Below are 19679 nucleotides of genomic sequence, written 5' to 3' on the forward strand. Positions count from 1 at the left end.
GGACCCAGTCCAGGACTGTGTTCCAATCACAGCCATTGCTTTTCTTTACCTTCAGTATTATTTCAGTAAGCATTTGATTGTGTCACTCCAGAAGGCCATAACTCTAAGGACTGTATGTTACTGTTGTCTTTGTTTCAATGTTGAAGTTCTCTGCTCTGTCTCTGAATTCATCATTACTAAATTTGCCATCGTTATCACAGAATACTTTCCGAGGTGGGCCATATACACTTACCCAGGAATGGATGAAACTATTTACTATCTGTGAAACGTGTGATGTGGAGATACCACAGTCCTTGCTTCCGTTCATGTAGATCTGTGGCTCCTGTTCCGTTGTATTCAGATGCTAATGGCAGACCTCCTGTAGGGTTGGGCTTTCCAAACTTTTGGCATGTCACACAGCTGTCAACTATCTACTTTAGAATGGAGAAATAATTTGCATCTTTGCCCCTGAATGCCTGAGCAGTTTCTGAAGTTTATCTGTCAATGCATCTCCAAACTGCTTGTATTTCTCATCTGGGGTCATGTTCTCTGTGACAGTCGGTACTTCATTCTCACATTGGTTCTCAGCAATGTCGTTATCTAGTATGGTCACACAGAGCTGGTGGCCTCAAGAGACTCTCGCTGTTAAGACATCGTTGCTTGCTCATTCTCCATATCCAGTACTGCTCCTGCTTTCTTCAGGGAAGTTCTACTCAAAGGTAGTAGAATGTTCACTGGTACCGCTTCTGTTTCAACGTAACATTTTGTCTGTCCTATTTTGGCAGGAATTTTCACTTTTGAAGGAATATACGATCTTTCCATCTTCAAATCTGAATGCTTTGTAACTGGGTGTATCTGTGTTCACCGGTTTCTGCACTTCATTTTGGTTTAGTTCACTTACGTAGCTTTCAAGCCAATTTTCTGCACACACTGTATCTAAAACAGCAGATCCTAGAGATTTCATCATTCAAATCTCTGCCTGCGACGTCTCTGCATCAGTAAGTGATTCCTTCGCAAACAATATGATGTGGCACTCCTCTGCATCTTCAGATTTGTTGTTTTCTTCAGTTAGCGTAACTTGTTCGGTTCTGTGCAGACTGTTTCTTGCCCAGTGGTAAATGATTTGACATGATTTCATTTCGATCTCCTACCGTACTTGTTTATTGGATTTTTGCCAGGTAATGGTAATCTTGTCTGGTCCCTCTGGGACCTATGCTTGCTATACTCTTGTTTCTGCTCAGTGAAGTTTGCCGTTTCCTGGCTCAAGCCGATTCCGACTGTTGTCTTGGCAGCCTTTTCTCCAAAAATCCCCTTCAGTACCAATTTTAAAGATGCACATGTAACTTCTGTACATGCAGTTAATGCTAGCTGTCGTCCTTGATGTCTAGACACGCAGAATCCAACAAATTAAAAGCTAATACAGTGTGAAGCTCCGTTTTGTATTTACGCACATGACTGTACTTTTTTGTTCAAATTTAATAATGTAAGCAGCCATATGTCTAGAACTGTCTCTGGAAGTTTTGTCAAAGTCTGAGTATGCCTCATAAATCCAATCCTTTCTTCAGAAAAACAGTCAAGTGAGTTTACTAGTGTAGACATACCGTCATCTTGGTTCAAGTCTTCCACCGAAATTCCCATTGTGGTCTCTCTTGCTCTTCCCAAAAGAGGGAGCACAATTGCAAGGACTTGCTTCTTTTTCTAGAGCTCTGTAACACAAGTCCATATTCTAATTTCATTTTTCTTGCTTTCGTAAAGCTTGCTCTCACTGAGCACTGGCGAGGTCCTGGAACTGGAAACCATCCTGAGCTACCATAATCAAACAACGAGAACAAGATTTTCTTTTGTTTAAATAGCTTTACTTTCTCCATTCATGTTCAGTACACAAGGGCTGCCATCTTCTTACCCACAATCTCCTCCCCCCTCCCCGCACATGTCCGTAACGGAAAGAGCACACCACAACAAAATGCCTACATGTAGCCCAAATGAACGGAACTTAACAGCCTGACCTGCTGAGTTCCTCCAGCATTTTAGCATCTGCAGAATCTCTAATGTTTAGGAATGTTCATCCATTACCTGCCCCTGTGTAGTTTCAATGGGACAATATCAGAACGTCCCACACCCAATGATTGGTTTCACTGGCCGCAGGGTCTCAGTTGCAGTTAAATTGTGTACCAGGTTTTATTTCCTAAAAAGACTGGTTCTCGTTTGAGTTAGTCCATTGTTAGGCTAACCATGATATTGTTATTGCAGAATGATTCCTAACAGACAGAATTACCCCTACACCACCCCCCCTACAGCCTGATGAGGCAGTTCAAGTTCTGGTTCCCATGGGATGGGGTTTGGTCAGAACGCCTGCTAGTTGAACAGCCGCTGGGAATATTTGAACGGATATTGGGTCACTCTGACTCCCCACCCTGTGGGTGTAAAGGCTGCCGTGGCTAGAGTGAAGAACCTTTGTTTAAAATTCCTCTTGCCTCCACAGTAAGTTTGTTCTGGAGGGCTCACAGAGGGTCGGCCTCAATCTCAGCATGAAAACCGAGCTCAACACAGTGGCTTTTCTTCAGCCAGACGGGACTGCAGTCGTCGTGGTGCTGAACTGGTGAGACTTCTCCTTCCACAACCTCTCATAAAGTGTGTGCACAAAAATACACACATGCACACGCATACATGCGTATTCTCTCCCTCTCCCTCATTCACATCCATGAGTACAGCTAAGCCAAACAAAACAGCGTGCCACCCAGGCCAAGGTGCAAAACACAGTACCAGCAGCACACTGCACAAATAAGGCAGCGACAACACACATACACAAAACGCCCACACACAAATGCACATGCACGGGCATATAAATAACCCAAAGTATTGTTCAGGATCCCTACCACCCATCCCACAAATATCTTTAACCCACTACAGTCAGGAAGGAGGTACAAGAGCTAGCCTGGGTAACAGCTTCTCCCCTCAGGCTGTGAGGCTAATGAACACCCTGCCACCACCGAGGTCTCGTCACTAGGACAGTGAGCTGTTTACTGTTTACATGTGCTGTGCACTACATGCACTTTGAATTGTGTTTTATTAACATTTGTGGTAACATTTTGATCTATGTGCTGTGTATGATACATGTTTTGTTGGTCAGTGTAGTCAGGAGGAATGTTTCCTTTGGTTGTGTATATGTACAGTCAAATGACAATCAACTTGAACTTGTGAATATACACACACATGCACAATCTCACACTTACGTTCACACAAAACTTGTACACAGCATGGTAGCGTAGTGGCTAGCACAAGGCTTTATGGTACCAGTCATTAGAAGATTGGGGTTAAATTCGTAAGTTGGAAAGTTAGGGTTAGTAATTTGTGGGCATGCTATGTTTTCGCTGGAAATGTGGTGACATGCAGGCTGCCCCCAGCACATCTGAGTGTTAGCGGTTGACTTCAACAATACATTACACTGTACGTTTCAATGTGTTGTTCGTTAAGTGCCATGTCATATAACATGGGCAATCATGGTCTTTCCATGACCATGATTATTCTTGGCAAATGCTTCTACAGAGAAGAAATTTTTCTCCTTCTAGGAAGCTTCTTTCGACACAGGTGACCCCAGTCATGATCAATACTCTTCAGAGATTGCCTGGCATCAGTGGTCGCATAACCAGGACTTGTGATATGCTCCCATGGCTTCAAGTGATCCTGATCAGGGTGGGGGGGGCTAAGCAGGTGGTACAACTCGCCCAAGGGTGACCTGCAGACTAGCAGAAGGAAGGAATGCCTTACACCTCCTTTAATAAAAATGCATCTCACCCTGCCACTCGTTGTTTGTGACAAATAAAACTAATTTCTCCAGACGTACATTCTCAAGCAGGAACCTAAAAATACTGAGACAAGGGCACACAAACTTCCATATGTGTTCACACGTTCTCACAGGAGCACACACCCACTCACTCTTTTCCTGTCACCCTCTTATGGCAAAGGGGAAGAAGCTGTTCTGAATCAGATTCAGGATCAGTCGTGAAATACGTTGTTTTGTGGCAGCAGTACATTGCAATACATAATAAGTATTATAAGTTACACACACACACAGACAGATATATATATAAAATAACATATACAAGCAGGCCTCTGCAACCTCCCAGAGGAAGAAGCATTCACCATCACAGCAATGGATGTGCATCAACAGGTAGCAAGTATGAAGAACTGGAGATCACCAGGGTCTGACATGATCCACACCTATAGGCTGAAGAAACTAACAGCATTACATACACTGCTGGCAGCTCAAATGAACCGGCTGCTTGAAGCAGGCTCCCACCCTGTCTGGCCAACTCAAAAAGGACGGTACTCGTAATGAAAGATCCTCACAAAGGAGCAACAGTGGCAAACTACCGACCCATCAACAACATGGAAACTCCTATCAGGCATCACAGCCACCAAGCTGAAGGAGCATGTGTGTAAATCCTTGAGCCCTGCCCTGAGGGGGTTTAGTAATGGAACCAGAGGCTCCGAGTACCAACTACAGGTAGACAAGGCAGACATGTAAGTCTCCAAGACAAGGCAAACCAAACTAAGTGTAAAGGGGATTTCTTCTTTTTTTTGTTACTGTTGGGAAAGGGCTTCTGTGTTTTGCTAAAAGCAGGAATGTTTCTTTGTTGCGAGAGAGCGCTGGAAGCTTGTTTGGGTTAAAATTTACTGATAAGGAGAATGGTATTCCTTTGTAAACCAAATGGGGATTAATGTTCTTTCTTCTGAGTCTGTAAGCTTTTGTTGACGGGCTTTTGGGCAGATCAGCGTGAGGAGGTCGAGAGAGAGGATGCAATGCTGTAAGCTGGGCGAGGATCAGACCCCAAGCGGGGGTCTGAGGCTAGGAGGTACTCCGAGGAGGGGGGGATGAAGCTCAAGCTCGCTCAGCTCGTTCTCGTCTAGGGGGAGCAGCCTTCGGCCCCGCCAAACTGGGTAATCAGCTGGTGTGGATGCTGTGTGATGTCCCCGCCTCGCCCAAAACAGACAGTACACCATATGCGATTAAATGAGTACAATTTATAAAGGTTACTATAATTAAGTGATTAATAACGATACAGTATATATGAAGAGAAAAAAATAAAGAAAAGACGCCAAACTTATCAAAGTCCAAACCACTTCGTGCACAACCGTTGGAGCTCAATTACTGAAGTCTTCTGGCCACCATTCGATCCCCTCCGAACTCCTCGACTTGCAGTTCAGGACCCTCCGAGTGGTCAACCAAGCCCATCTAGCTTCATCCCGCTCCTCGGATTACCTCCTGGCCTCAGACCCCCGCTTGGGGTCCGATCCTCACCCAGCTTACAGCATTGCATCCTCTCTCTCGACCCCCTCGCGCTGATCTGCCCAAAAGCCCGTCAACAAAAGCTTACAGACTCAGAAGAAAGAACATTAATCCCCATTTGATTTACAAAGGAATACAATTCTCGTTATCAGTAAATTTTAACCCAAACAAGTTTCCAGCACTCTCTCGCAACAAAGAAACATTCCTGCTTTTAGCAAAACAAAGAAACCCTTTCCCAACAGTAACAAAGAAAAAGGAAGAAACCCCCTTTACATAAGCACAGCCTGGATCGAGGACCAGAAAGCATACAACTCAATCCCCCATGCATGGATCCTGGAACGCCTCTCTCTGTACAGCACTGAGAACCCTCATCAGGAACTCGTGGGCCGTTGGAGGACAATGCTAGAAGTTAACTCAAAGCCAATAGTGCAAGTGACCATCAGATCTGGAAGGTACCAGCGTGATGCACAGCTGTGCTGAATAGGCTTGACCCCCCCCCCCCCCCTTCAGCCAGATCATCTCAGAGAGTGGACATGGGTACAGGATCAAGAGAGGAGTGACCATCAGCCACTTCCCGCACATGATATTAAGATGAAAGAGACATTGACTCACTAATCCCCCAACAAGGGTGTACAGCAGAGACATCGGAATGTCATTTGGACTGGAAAAGTGCGGAGACTGAAGGAGTCGAGTTACCTGAAGGCCACACACCAGATGTACAGCTACAAATACCCGGGAATCCTGCAGGCACATGGAAGCCATGATGAGGCTGCAACATCCAAGTACCTCCAAAGAGTGAGACAGGTCCTAAAAAGCCAGCTGAATGGGAAGAACAAGATCAGAGCCAGCAACACATTTGCCCTCCCAGCCATCAGTTGGAATAGTGTGTTGGCAAAGGAACGAACTAGAAGTTGCTGACATCAAGACCCAGAAACTACTAACAGTACACGGAGGATTCCACCCAAAGTCCAACATTAAGTGACTACACCCACTGGAATAGAGGAGGATGGGGACCTGAAATGTCAAGGCCGCAGTCCTGGAAGAAATGCAAAACGTCCATGAGTATGTCAGGAAGTTCGACCTGCTCAGAGAATACCTCAGTCAGCAGGCAGGGGACATGGGAATGGACGTGGATGAAGCAGAGCCAGTGGACCAGAGGCCACGGCAGGACAAACCACTGCACTGCACGGGATGTACATGAGAACTGGCGAACATAAGAAAGTCGTACCAATGGCTGGAAATGGCAAGGCCGAGGGACAGCACAGAGGCGCTGATCATGGCTGCTCAAGACCAGGCACTGAGCACAAGGACAATAGAAGCAGGGGTCTGTCACAACAGACAAGGCTGTACAAGGAAACCACTGAAACCTGCCAGCACCTAGTAGCAGGGTGCAAGATGCAGGCAGGAACAACAAACACTGAACGGCCAACCAAGATGCTGGAATTGTGTTCAGGAACATCTGTGCTGACTATGGATCGGACACTGCCAAGTCCAAATGGGAAACGCCCGAGAAGGTAGTGGAGAATGACAGAGCTAAGACCCTGTGGGACTTCCAAATACAGACTGATAAGCAGGTACTGGCCAACCAGCCAGACTGGACGAGGAACAGAAGAAAGCAATGGTAATAGATGTGGCAATCCCGAATGACAGTAACATCAGGAAGAAAGAATCTGAGAAGCTGGAGAAATACCAGGGCTTGAAAGAGCAGATAGAAAGGATGTGGCAGTTTAAAGCCAGAGGAATCCCGGTGGTGATGGGAGCACCTGGAGCTCTGGAATGGGAGGGTGGCTCCAACAAATCCCTGGAACAGCATCTGAGATCTTGGTCCAGAAGAGCACACCACTAGGAACAGCAAGGATTCTGTGCCGGACCCTCACACACCCAGGCCTCTGGGAGAGGACCTGAGATTGAGGGAAAAATACCATCCATAAGGGGTGAGAAATAAATGAATATATACAAATTAAATAAGTACTACAAAAAAGTGATTAGTGTTCATGGGTTCATTGTCCATACGTAAATCTGATGGCGGAGGGGAAGGAGCTGTTCCTGAAACACTGAGTGTGTGTCTTCAGGCTCCTGGACCTCCTCCCTGATGGTAGCAATCAGAAAAGGGCATGTCCTCGGTGACGGGGGTCCTTAATGATGGACGCCGCCTTTTGAAAGTGTCCTTGATGGAGCTGGCTGAGTTTTCAACTTTCTGGAGCTTTTTCCCACCCCTCCATGGCACACGGTGATGCTGGGTAGAGTGTGGGTCTTTTGTGAATGGATACCACCTTTTTGAGAATGTCCTTAATGGTGGAGAAGCTCATGCCCATGACGGAGCTGGCTAAGTTTAAAACCCTCTGCTACACGTACACGTACCACAAGGACAGCTTCCACCTTCTAATTATCAGACTCTTGGCCTCACAATCGACCTCGCTATGATCTTGCAACTCATCGTGTACCTTCACTGCACTCTCTCTGTAACTGTACACGTTATTCTGTATGTTGTTATTGTCAAGTCAAGTCACTTTTATTGTCATTTCGACCATAACTGCTGGTACAGTACATAGTAAAAATGAGACAACGTTTTTCAGGACCATGGTGTTACACGATACAGTACAAAAACTAGACTATGTAATAAAAAAACAACACAGAGAAAGCTACACTAGACTACAGACATACACTGGACTGCATAAAGTGCACAAAAACAGTGCAGGCATTACAATAAATAATAAACAGGATAGTAGGGCAAGGTGTCAGTCCAGGCTTCAGGTATTGAGGAGTCTGATAGCTTGGGGGGAGAAACTTTTACATATTCTGGTTGTGAGAGCCCGAATGCTTTGGTGACTTTTCCTAGACGGCAGGAGGGAGAAGAGTTTTGCCTCGTTCTGCCTCAGTGCACCATGTAATGATCTGATCTGTATGAGCACAGGTAAGATAAGATTTTCACTGTACCTCTGGGTATCAGTGGACGTGGAGAGGATGTTTCCTGGTAGTGGGGGAAATCTAGCACCAGAGGGCACAGCTTTGAAATAGTGGGACATCCATTTAGAACAGAGATGAGGAATTTCTTTAGCCGGGGGTTCTGGATCTGTGGAATTTGTTGCCACAGACAGCTGTGGAGGCCAAGTCATTGAGTATATTTAAAGCAGAGGTTGTTAAGATCTTGATTAGTCAGAGAGTCAAAGGTTACAGGGAGAAGACAGGAGAATGGGGTTGAGAGAGATAATAAATCAGCCATGATGGAACAGGACAGACTCAATGGGCGGAAAGGCCTACTTCGCTTTTGTGTCTTGTGATTTTTATGGGCATCTTGTATATCAGATATAAATAAACCAATAATATCTCGATGACCTTCTTTCCTATTCCAGGAGCCCCAGTGATGTTGACTTCCTGATCTGGGACCCAGGGAATGGCTACATCCGAGCCCATTCCCCCGCCGACTCTATCCAGACGTATCTATGGAAACGGCAGTGAGTGGGCCAGATGTAAAGAATCTCCCTGATGCACGGTGATGTTCTGGGAAGAAGCTTGCTCGGGTCTGTCACACTGTTGTCAGAAAGGCCTGTTTGACTCACTGCAGCAAGTTCTTTCCTCTTGCAAGCTAATTGCCAAGCTCGACGAACACCACATCAAACTCCTCCAACCTGAGCTAGCAATCTTCCCCACCACACTAAATATTCTCTTTTCTTTCCCCTAGGGTGTCTAAAGCAAGCGGTGATAGGTGTAAGGTGAGATGTTGGAGCTTTAGAGGGCTCCTGAAGGGGAGATGTTTATTTTCACACAGAATTCAAATGTGCTGTGTGAGGATATGGTGGAGGCAGGTAGCGGTAATCACATTGCACTTAAGTTTGAATTGCCAAAGAAGGCAAGTTAAGCATGGATATGATGCGCTGAAGGGCTTGTTTCTGTGCTGTGTATACCTCCTCTGTTCAGAGGCCGTTAGATTCCTGGCCGGGCTGGTGCCCTCCCCGCAACATTTATATTTTGCATTTAGAGCCCAGTTTCAGGTTGATCATGATCCTTTGGCATAGTGACCAATACACCTGTTCAATATCAATGCCTGCTTGTAGCCGGAGCTTGCCTTTGTCAAGTTGTGCATTTCAGGGATTGTTCTGACATTGTGTATTTTTCCCCATATTTACCATTGTTCTGACATTGTGTATTTTTCCCCATATTTACCAGTGTCTTTTAATTTCAAGAAAGAGATGATTTGATATTAAAGTTACTGTTGGACAGTGCACATTTAATCGATAGCCATTTGTCTTCATTGCATACATTTACGTTGTTAGAGTGTATCACGGTGTTTAAATTAATTATTGTCCAGGTTCGATAGAGTCAAATTGCTGAGCCTCTGCCCTTCTTCCCAAGAGGCAACGGGAGACTCACGTCCCTTCATTCCATGGTGTAAGGAGGCTTTGTTTCCCTTCCTCTCATGAAGCAGAGCAGTGCGCAATCCTTGTTTTTCAATATTACAGTGTATATTGTTTTGATTAATACTCCAGAAATAAACATCACCCCAGTCACCCTTTTCATAGTAAGTGTTGTTACTCTGTTATATAATGTGAGTACATCAGCAGATGGCATCTGTTATATTACGGATCTATTTCTTTTAGAGAAATGAAGCCCCTCCTCACCTTAGCTCTACGTTTGAGATGTTGTCTGCATATCTCTCCCCTCACTCCCCCACCCCTCTGCCCCACCCCCTCTCTCACTGCTCCCTCACTCCCCCACCCTCCCTCACCCCACCTCTCTTATCCCAACCCCTCTCTCCCCCCCCACCCCTCTCCCCCTACCATGCCCTCCCTCTCAGCCCCTTCCTCTCTCAATCCCTTTCTCTCCCCCTCAACTCCCCACCCCTCTCACCCTTTCTCCTCCCTCCACTCTTTCTCTCCTCTTCAAGTTGCATCCCCAGCAGCACACACAAACTGCTGGAGGAACTCAGTTCAGGCAGCATCTCTGGAGAGGCCGATGCCTACTGAGTTCCTCAAGCATTTTGTGTGCATTGCTCAAGGTTTCCAGCGTCTGCAGACTCTCGATTTCAGGATGCGGTTTTTACCAGTCCCAGAAGTGCTCTCCAGAAAACCAGTGGATCTGTGTGCACCCATGTGTTCTGTAACTCCGTAAACTAATCGAAAGTCCAGGATAACGAGTCTACTTTGTTTTACTTTAGTGGGACGTACACTTATGACATGGTGATACGATGACGTATGCCATTCACATGCTTTTACACGGGAAGAGTCAAGTGGGACACCTTCTCCAGACTGCAGAGTCCACAAACCACCTTAAAATGCTTGTTGTGTGGCACTGCTCTGTGCAGTAATTCCACCCCAGGCTCCTGACATGATGGACTCCCGTGTTGAGGCAGCATCACCGAGAAGCAGGTGGCAGAACGGGGCCCCATACAGCGTCCAGGCGACGGGTAAGGGAGTCTGCAGGCAACCTCTCCATACTCGGACTCAGACTGAAAGTCATCTAGTGTAGGAAAGAAGACAGAACTGTGCACCAGTTGTAAAGAGTCTGCAGGTTTTGGTGAGTGAAGTTACCCCCTCTGGTTCAGGAGCCTGACAGTCGAAGGGTGATAACTGTTCCTGAATGATGGGAGTTGTGAGAAGAGAGCATGGTGGGGATCTATGATCATTGATGCTGGTTTCTTGTGGTAGCTCTCCAAGAAAATGTACTTAATGTGGAGGGCTTTTCCTGTGATGGACTGGGCCATATCCACCACTCTCTGCAGGCTTTCCATTCATTTCTGGCCATTGATTTCCATACCAGGCCATGGTGCACCCAGTTAGGAAACTCCCCACCGTACATCTTTGTCAATGTTTCTGGTGACATTCAAACCATATTATTATCAAAGTGTGCATGCAGGATACAACCCCGAGATTTGTCTTTTCCTCACAGAGAGCCACGAAACGAAGAAAACTGGAGAACCCGTTCAAAGAAAAACATCAAACCACCTTCCCCATGTGCAAAAACAACAAATCTCGCAAATGGCAACCAAGAACAGTTCAGTTTCAAACTGTTCGGTATCAGTAGCTACTCCTCCCCATAACCTCACCCCCCACCATCCCCTCCCCTCATCTGCAGCTCGTTCTCTCCTCTCCCTCCCCTCTCCTCCCTCTCTTTCCCTATCCTCTCTCCTGTCCCTCTCTTTCCCTTCTCTCCTCCCTCTCCCTCCCCTCCCCCTCCCTATTCTCCCTCCCCCTCACAATTCTCTCCCTCTTCCTCCCCACTCTCTCCTCTTCCTCTCCCTCCCTCCCCTCCCCTCCCCTCCCCTCCCCAACTCTCTCCCTCAGTTCCTCCTCCCTCTCAATTCCCTTTCCCCCCTCAACTCTCCCTCCCCTCCCTATCTCTCTCTTCTTTACCTCTATCCTTTGCTCTGTCTCTGTTTTTCTTCTTTCTCCCTCTCCCTCTCCCCATATCTCCCTCTCCTCCCTTCTCCCTCCTGTTTTCTCTGGCATCTCCCCCTTCCTTCCCAGTTCTCAGGAATGTTTTGATCAGAAATGCAGACTGACGTTTCCATGGACCGATCATTTGCAGATTCTGCCCGACCTGCTGGGTTATTTCAGCATTCTGCATCTGCTCTCAAACAACATCTATAAATTCACTGTCAACACAACTGTGGTTGACAGACTCTCAGATTATGACAAGAAGGCATACAGCAGCAAGTTTTCTCAGCTAGTGGAGTAGTGTTGCAGCAACAACCTTGCGCTCAACGTCAGTAAGACTAAAGAACTGATTGTGGACGCCAGAAAGTGTCCAGTCCGCAAAGAGGGGTCAAAGTTCAAAATAAAATTTATTATCAGAGTTCACACGTGTCACCACATACAACCCTGAGATTCTTTTTCTGCCAGCATACTCAGCAAATCTGCAGAACAGGAACATTGGACAACAAACTCTGCAAATGCAAATATAAATAAATAGTAATATTTATTGTGAGTCCATATCTTGTGGGTATGGACTCACAAGATAAAGAGGTGAGGCCATTGGTTGTGGGAACACCAGAAACAGAATGAGTGTAGTTATCCCCTTTTGTTCAAGAGCCTGATGGTTGAGGGGTAGTAACGGTTCCTGAACCTGGTGGTGTGTGTCCTGAGGCCTGATGGCAGCAGTGAGCAAAGAGCATGGCCTGAGCGGTGGGGATCTTTAATAATGGATGCTGCTTTCCTACGGCAACCTTTCATGTAGATGTGCTCAATGGCTGGGAGGGCTTTACCCATGATGTACTGGGCCGAATCCGCTACCTTTGTAGGGTTTTCTGCTCAGAAGGCATTGGTGATCCCATACCAGGCTGTAATGCAGCCAGTCAACACACTTCCCCACCACATGTCTATAGAAGTTTGCCAAGGTTTTTGATGTCATGCCAAATCTGCACAGACCCCTGAGGAAGTAGAGGAGCTGTTGTGCTTTCTTCGCAATTACATTTATATGATAGGTCTTGGAGAGGTCCTCTGAGATAGTGACACCCAGAAATTTAAAGTTACTGACCCTCTCCATCTCTGGTCCTCCAATGAGTACTGGCTCATGGACCCCTGGTTTCCCTCTCCTGAAGTCTATAGATTACATTAGATTCAACTTTATTGTCTTTGTGCCGAGTACAGATACAAAGCCAATGAAATGCAGTTAGAAATGAAATTACAAGGAAATGCAATCATTTGCCGGACGATGCTGAGAATGTTCTACAAGGTTGTGGTGGCCAGTGCTATCATGTTTGCTGTTGTGTGCTGGGGCAGTAGGCTGAGAGTAGCAGACACCAACAGGATCAACAAACTCATTTGTAAGGCCAGTGATGTTGTGGGGGTGGAACTGGACTCTCTGACAGTGGTGTCTGAAAAGAGGATGCTGTCCAAGTTACATGCCATTTTGGACAATGACCCCCAACCACTCCATTATGTACTGGTTAGGCACAGGAATACATTCAGCCAGACTCATTCCACCGAGATGCAACACTGAGCGGCATAGGAAGTCATTCCTGCCTGTGGCCATCAAACTTTACAATTCCTCCCTCAGAGTGTCCGACACCCTGAGCCAATAGGCTGGTCCTGGACTTACTTCCACTTAGCATGATTAACTTATTATTTAATTATTTGTGGTTTGTATTGCTATATATCTTCACAATTCTTGGTTGATGCGGCTGAAATGAAACCCAATTTCCCTCGGGATCGATAAAGTATGTCCGTCTGTCTGTCTGCATCTAACCAGAAATGCAAAGAATAGTGTTAATTATAAAATAACTGAATAGAAAGTAAGTGCTACGGCACACCAATATAAAAGTACTGAGACAGTACAACATGGGTGCAATACTGCTCAGCGCTGTGACGTGAGATTCAGCAGGGTCACAGCCTTAGGGAAGAAGCTCTTCCTGTGCCTGCTGGTGCAGGAGTGGAGGCTCCTGTAGCGCCTACCGGATGGGAGGAGAGTAAAAAGTCCATGGTTAGGGTGAGATGCATTCTTGATAATGCTTTTTGCCCTGCCCAAGCAGCATTTATGGTAGATGTTCTCAATGGTGGGCAATTGGGCACCGATAATCCGCTGGGCAGTTTTCACCACCCGCTGGAGTGCTTTGCAGTCCGATACGGGACAATTGCCATACCACACTGAGATGCAGTTGGTGAGTATGCTCTCAATGGTACAGCGGTAAAAGTCCATCAGTATCCTGGGACAGAGGTGAGCTTTCTTGATGCTTTGCAGGAAATAAAGACGCTGTTGCACCTTATTGATTAGGATAGAGGAGTTCAGGGACCAGGTGAGATCCTCGGAAATGTGGACACCAAGGAACTTGAAGCTTGAGCCACTACAGCTCCGTTAATGTAGATGGGGATGTGAGTGTGGCTCCTAGAATGCCTGAAGTCCACAATGATCTCCTTGGTCTTCTGGATGTTAAGGGCCAGGCTGTTGTCGGCACACCATGTGGCCAGGTACTGGACCTCGTCCCTGTAGGCCGTCTCGTCATCCCCTCTGATCAGGCCAACACCATGGTGTCATCTGCGAACTTGATTATGGAGTTAGAACCACGTACAGGAACACAGTTCCTTGGTCTTATTGGCATCAGAAGTGGAAAGAGTGAGCAATTTCAAGTTCCTCCGTGTCAGTGTCTTTGAGGGTCTAACCTGTGCCCAACATATTGATGCAGCTACAAATCAGGCATTAACAGCAGCTATTTTTCATTAAGAATTTTATGAGATTGGGTGTTTACTGGCAAATTTCTATAGATGTACTGTGGAGAGCATTCTAACTGGCCGCATCACCGTCTAGTATGGTGGAGGTGGGGCTACTGCACAGGATCCCAATAAGCTGCAGAACTGTAAAATCAGTCAGTCCCATCAAGGGCACCAGCCTCGGTATTATCCAGGACATATTCAAAGAGCGAAGACTTAAAAAGGCAGCATCCATCATTAAGAACCCCCATCACCCAGGACACGCCCTCTTCTCATTGCTACCATCAAGGACGAGGTACAGAAGCGGGAAGGGACACACTCAATGATTCAGGAACAGCCTCTTCCCCTCTGCCATCCAATTTCTAAATAGACATTGAATCCATGAACACTATCTCACTATTTTTTAAAAAATTATATTTTGCACTACTTATTTAATTTAACTATAGGTATATTTGCTATAATTTACTGCTTTTGTCTATTACTATGTATTGCATTGTACTGCTGCCGCAAAGTTAACACATTTCACGACATATGCTGGTGATATTAAATCTGTTTCTGTTTCTGAATCCGGATTTCCAGCATCTGCAGAATTACAGACAACCCTTCTTCCCGTGATGCCGAGCGGACACGGTCCCACTCGGCCTCTTTCATCTTGCCCTTCCTCCCAGTGGGCACCGCGACGATGATGGCGGCCGAGTCACTGGGTGCTGGGGAAGTGGCCAGAGATGTGCTAAGCGACGGCCTTCTGGAGCTGCTGAAGCCGGGCGTGAGGGAGGTGGACCAGCAGGTTCAGGCGGTGAGGTGCGGCCCCGGGTATGAGGGATGGCGGAGGCGCAGCGAGCGCCTGTAGGCCCGACTAACGGTATCTTCTGTTTCCCGCAGGGAGAGCCAGGTAGAGCTGAGGGAGCAGATCGACCGGCTGGCGGAAGGTGAGGGGCGAGGTGTCTCTGTGGGGAGTCCGGGACAGGTGGGGGTAAGTCCCGGACAAATGAGGGGAGAGGGGTTGAGGTGTCCGGGACAGGTAGAGGGGGTGAGAAGCGATAGATCTCTGTATGGGGAGGGAGAGGGGTGAGGTGTTTGGGAGGAGAGGAAAGGGAAGGGAGAGGAATATGGTGTCCGGGACAAGTGGGGGGAGTGGAGAGAGGATTTGAGAGAAGAAAGGGGTCAGGGAGGTGCGGGAGTGAGAGAGGACAGAAGGTTCATTGGGAGAGAGGGGAACTAACAGTCGGGTGAGAGAGTGGATGAGGGGGTCAGGTGAGGACAGGAGTGTGGGGAGGAAGAGATGGGTCAAAGGCAGAGAGGGAAATGTGGTTTTGATGTGCGAAAGGCTCTATTGGGCTGAGTGGGCTCGCGGTAACAGCCGTGTGACCAGGTTGGTGATTCCTGTTCTTCCCAGAGCTCTGCAGGATAAATGAAGAGCAGAAAGTGTCCCTGGACCTGGATCCATACGTGAAGAAGCTGCTGAATGCCCGGCGGAGGGTGGTGCTTGTCAGCAACATCCTGCAGAACGCCCAGGTGGGAGGCAGAATTCCCATTCTTTGGATTTCCAGAAAATGGAAACTACTATCCACTCTCTCATTGCCACATTCCATTCTGCAGAAACTCTGCTGTGCACACCAAACAGGATCCGGGGGCCCTTCACGCTGCGTGTCTCTTCACAAGTTCCTCCAGTTCCCACGTCCCCTAACGTTGCCTACCCTATTCCTCACTCCAGCTTATTGCCCATCAAAGCCCTCACCCTTGATTTCAAATTCAACTGCATACTAATGTAGATGGTGTCTTCCTGGGCACCATCTTTGACAATGTCCCACATGGGAGGTTGGTCAAGAAGGTTCAGTTGGTTGGCATTTGGTGTGAGGTGGTCAACTACATTACACAGTGGGAGAAGCCAGAGGGTGATGTAGATGGTTGTCTCTGACCACTAGAGTGCCGCAGGGATCGGTACTGGGTCCGTTGTTTGTCATCTATATCTACGATCTGGATGATAATGTAAACTGAATAAATAAATTGGCTGATGTCACCAAGACTGAGGAGCTTCGTAATAGATAGTGAGGACAACTATCAAAGCTTGTGTGGGCTGAAAAAGAGCAGGTTGAATTTAATGCAAACAAGTGTGAGGACAAACCAGGGTAGAACTTACAAATTTGTTTAATTGTTATTTAGCTGTATATGAACTCAGCCAAACGAAACGGCGTTCCTCCTGGGCCAAGGTGCAAAACACAGAGCCCACAGCACAAGGCACATGCAGTCACACAAAAATATGGTCTACATCCCTGAGTCCATGAACATTGCAGGAAGCTACAGTCAGACGCAATATACCTTGTATTCTGGGAGGAGGGCAGCACCGATTCTAGTATGGATGTCATGCCATTCCGCCTCCGACAGAGCACACTGACTCCGTGCTTCTTTCCTGGGCAGCTGTAAACAGACAACAGCGCGGTTTGAGGCCTATCCCTCTCTATGACCGAAGCCTTGCAGCCCCCCCCCCCCCCCCCCCAAGATTCACCAATAAAACAACGAATCAGACTTTAGCATTTCACATGAAGCCTCTCCGTCACAGGCAGCATCACGATCTGCATCAAGTCCAACTCTTCAGCTTCTCTGCCAACAAGCAACTCGCTGATGAGGTAGACCTGCAGTCCTTTAAGTTCTTAATGGCCAGCAAGGTTGTGCAATCGTAAAATAATACATTTGAAAGAGGACAATAACACTCTTGGTTGGCCCCATAGAAGCCACTGCATCCAAGCAAGCCGTCATCTTATCAGAAGTCATTCCCACAGTTTTGAACAATAGAGCACTGAGGAGTGTGCTACAACAGAGGGATCTGGAAATGCAAATCCATAATTCCATGTAGTAAAGAAAATTTTTGTCACGTTGCCCTTCATAAGTCAAAGTATTGAGTACAGGAGTTGGGATGTTGTGTTGAAATTGTATAAGATGTTGGTGAGGCCTAATTTGAAGTATTGTGTCCAGTTTTTGCCACCTACCTACAGGAAAGATGTAAGTAAGATTGAAAGAGTGCAAAGAAACTTTACAAGGGTGTTGCTTGGGGTTGACCTGTTATAGGAAAAGGTTGAACAGGTTAGAACCTTATTTCTTGGAACATAGAAGATTGGGGGGCAGATTTGATAGAGGTATACAAAATTATGAGGGGTATAGATAAGGTAAATGCAAGCAGGCTTTTTCTACTGAGGCCATGGGTTAAGAGTGAAAGGTGAAATGTTTAAGGGGAACATGAGGGGGGGAACTTCTTTACTCAGGGCGGTGAGAGTGTGGAACGAGCTGCCAGCGCAAGTGGTTGATGCAGGGTCAATTTCGACTTTTAAGAAATTTGGATGGATATATAGATGATAGGGGTATGCAGAGGTGTGGTCTTGGTGCAGGTCGATGAAACTTGGCAGATCAATGGTTCAGCATGACTAGACGGGCCAAAGGGCCCCTTTCTATGCTCAGTAACTCCACCGATGCCACGTGATCTACTCCAGTTTCTCCAGCACTTGTATGTGTTCCTCAGTATTTCCAGAAACTCTTGTGTTTGAGTTCTTCCAGCAGGTTGTGTCTCCCTGTGCCTTGGTGCCCTGCCTGTATCATGGTCTGTCTATAGAACATGGGGGGGGGTGGGGGTGCTGATTGAACGCCGAACGGTACAGCACAGCAACAGGCCCTGTGGCCCACAGTTTTATGCTGAACTGATTAATCATTAAATGCCCAACTAAACTAATCTCTTCTGCCTACACAATGTCTTTATCCTACCACTTTTCTCATATTTATGTGCTTGTCTAAATATCTCTTAAGAGTCCCTAATGTATCTGCCTCAATCACCACCCCAGACAGCATATTCCAGTTTCCCACCACTCTGTTTTTTAAAAACACGCTCCTTACAGCTCCTTTGAAATTATCCTTTCACCTTAAATGCAAGCCCTCAGAATCATTTCAACGCTGGGAAAAAGGTACGTCTGTCTGCTCCATCTATACCTGTCATAATCTTATAAACTCCTATCAGATCTCCCCCACTCCAGAGAAAATAACCCAGGTTTGTCCAACTTCTTTACCACTCAGAGGGGCGAGGGAAGTTGGGAATAGCTCTGGCTGTGTTCTCCCCCAGACGCCGTGGTTTCCCCTGCATTTTAATTTATTTTTTTCTGCTTTCGGGCTTGTTGCAGGAGCGGCTGAGGCGCGTGAACCACAGCGTCGCCAAGGAGACGGCCCGGCGGAAGGCCTACCTGGAGTCCGGGATCTATCTGCCGACTCCACCCAGCAAGTGAAGGCTCCCCAGCAGGACTAGCTCGCCACCGGCCGCTCGGGAGGAGAGAGCTCAGTTCACACCGAGGGTGGGAAATGTTGCGTGCACTGGGATTGACATTAAACCGGTGGCCAGCGAGACTTCCTACTCTCCACAGTGTGCTGGGGTTGGCCACATCTCCTGAAGGCACGGAGTGAGGTGCTGCAACCCTACGGTCGTTGGCTTAGCGATCCCTCGCTCCGGCTTTCCTTTGCCCCCTTTTTCGGAGCAGGCTCGATGCTCCTATATCTGATAATTAAGCTCATCACCCCCTACTGGGGTACAGCAGATCACCAGACTCCCTTGTCCTGGGCCAGCCCTTCCTGTTGTCCCCAGGTGTAGCCATCTTCCTCTCCCATGGATGAGGAGCTTCTGTTGGCGTTTCTGTAGCTCTGGGTTTTTATGGGATGAGTTGCTAACAGCACACCTTTCGCAGCCAGCCTTGAACCGTCCATGACAAAGTTCCTTCTATCTTATGGTCCTTTTTTTCTCGTCTGTTCTCCCGCCCTTCCCCGTTTCTCCTGAGCACTTGTGCAAGTGGGACCTCGCTGGGGAATCCTGCCCCTCTGCCGTAAACCTGCAGCCATCCATCCCAGGTCTGACCCAAAGTCGGGAGATTGGGAAGCACTGTGCAGGGTTATCGCACAGAGAATGAAGAGAGGTTCCTTGCATCTTTGCACACACCCCTCCCCTCCTCCACAATCAGCAACGTTTTCCAGGCCCTGTAATGCTCCGGAAGTCCTGCAGACAGCTATAGACAGATGTCGGGTTTCCACAGACTCTTTACATGTCTCCCCTTCGGTCAGTAGCAGTTGAAGAAGGAACTTTATTTTTTTGCTTTTTACTTCCCAAAGTGCAGGAGGACCTCGTGTAACGGCCGACAGAGGCAAGTACAGTGTGGTGTTGTACTTGTGCGGTTGTAGTGACTTGCACACTTTCTGTACTGGAGGTAATCCGAGTGAATAAAATTACTAGACTATATCTA

At 47.2% G+C, this 19679-nt stretch overlaps 2 protein-coding genes across 5 annotated transcripts in view; both read left to right on the forward strand.

Annotated features, from left to right (window-relative positions):
• The window catches only part of gba1 (glucosylceramidase beta 1), a 65946-nt gene extending 56567 nt beyond the window's left edge, over positions 1 to 9379 (forward strand). For all 3 annotated transcript variants that reach the window (XM_059980138.1, XM_059980140.1, XM_059980139.1), the window contains exons 10-11: positions 2462 to 2578; positions 8623 to 9379. In XM_059980138.1, the coding sequence (XP_059836121.1) occupies positions 2462 to 2578; positions 8623 to 8728 (223 nt within the window). In that variant the 3' untranslated portion in view covers positions 8729 to 9379. The remainder of the gene's footprint in view (positions 1 to 2461; positions 2579 to 8622) is intronic.
• Positions 9380 to 10223: 844 nt separating this feature from the next.
• Positions 10224 to 19679, forward strand: snapin (SNAP associated protein). Of its 2 annotated transcripts, XM_059980152.1 has the most exons (5): positions 10224 to 10673; positions 14992 to 15213; positions 15295 to 15341; positions 15809 to 15927; positions 18576 to 19679. In XM_059980152.1, exons 2-5 carry the CDS (start codon positions 15095 to 15097, stop codon positions 18675 to 18677), a joined length of 387 nt encoding a protein of 128 aa, XP_059836135.1. In that variant the 5' UTR covers positions 10224 to 10673; positions 14992 to 15094; the 3' UTR covers positions 18678 to 19679. The 2 variants fall into 2 exon arrangements, with proteins under 2 accessions (XP_059836135.1, XP_059836134.1); XM_059980151.1 differs by lacking the exon at positions 10224 to 10673 and having other exon boundaries at positions 12224 to 15213.

This window comes from Hypanus sabinus, chromosome 9 (assembly GCF_030144855.1).
Source record: "Hypanus sabinus isolate sHypSab1 chromosome 9, sHypSab1.hap1, whole genome shotgun sequence".
Classification (NCBI taxonomy): domain Eukaryota; kingdom Metazoa; phylum Chordata; class Chondrichthyes; order Myliobatiformes; family Dasyatidae; genus Hypanus; species Hypanus sabinus.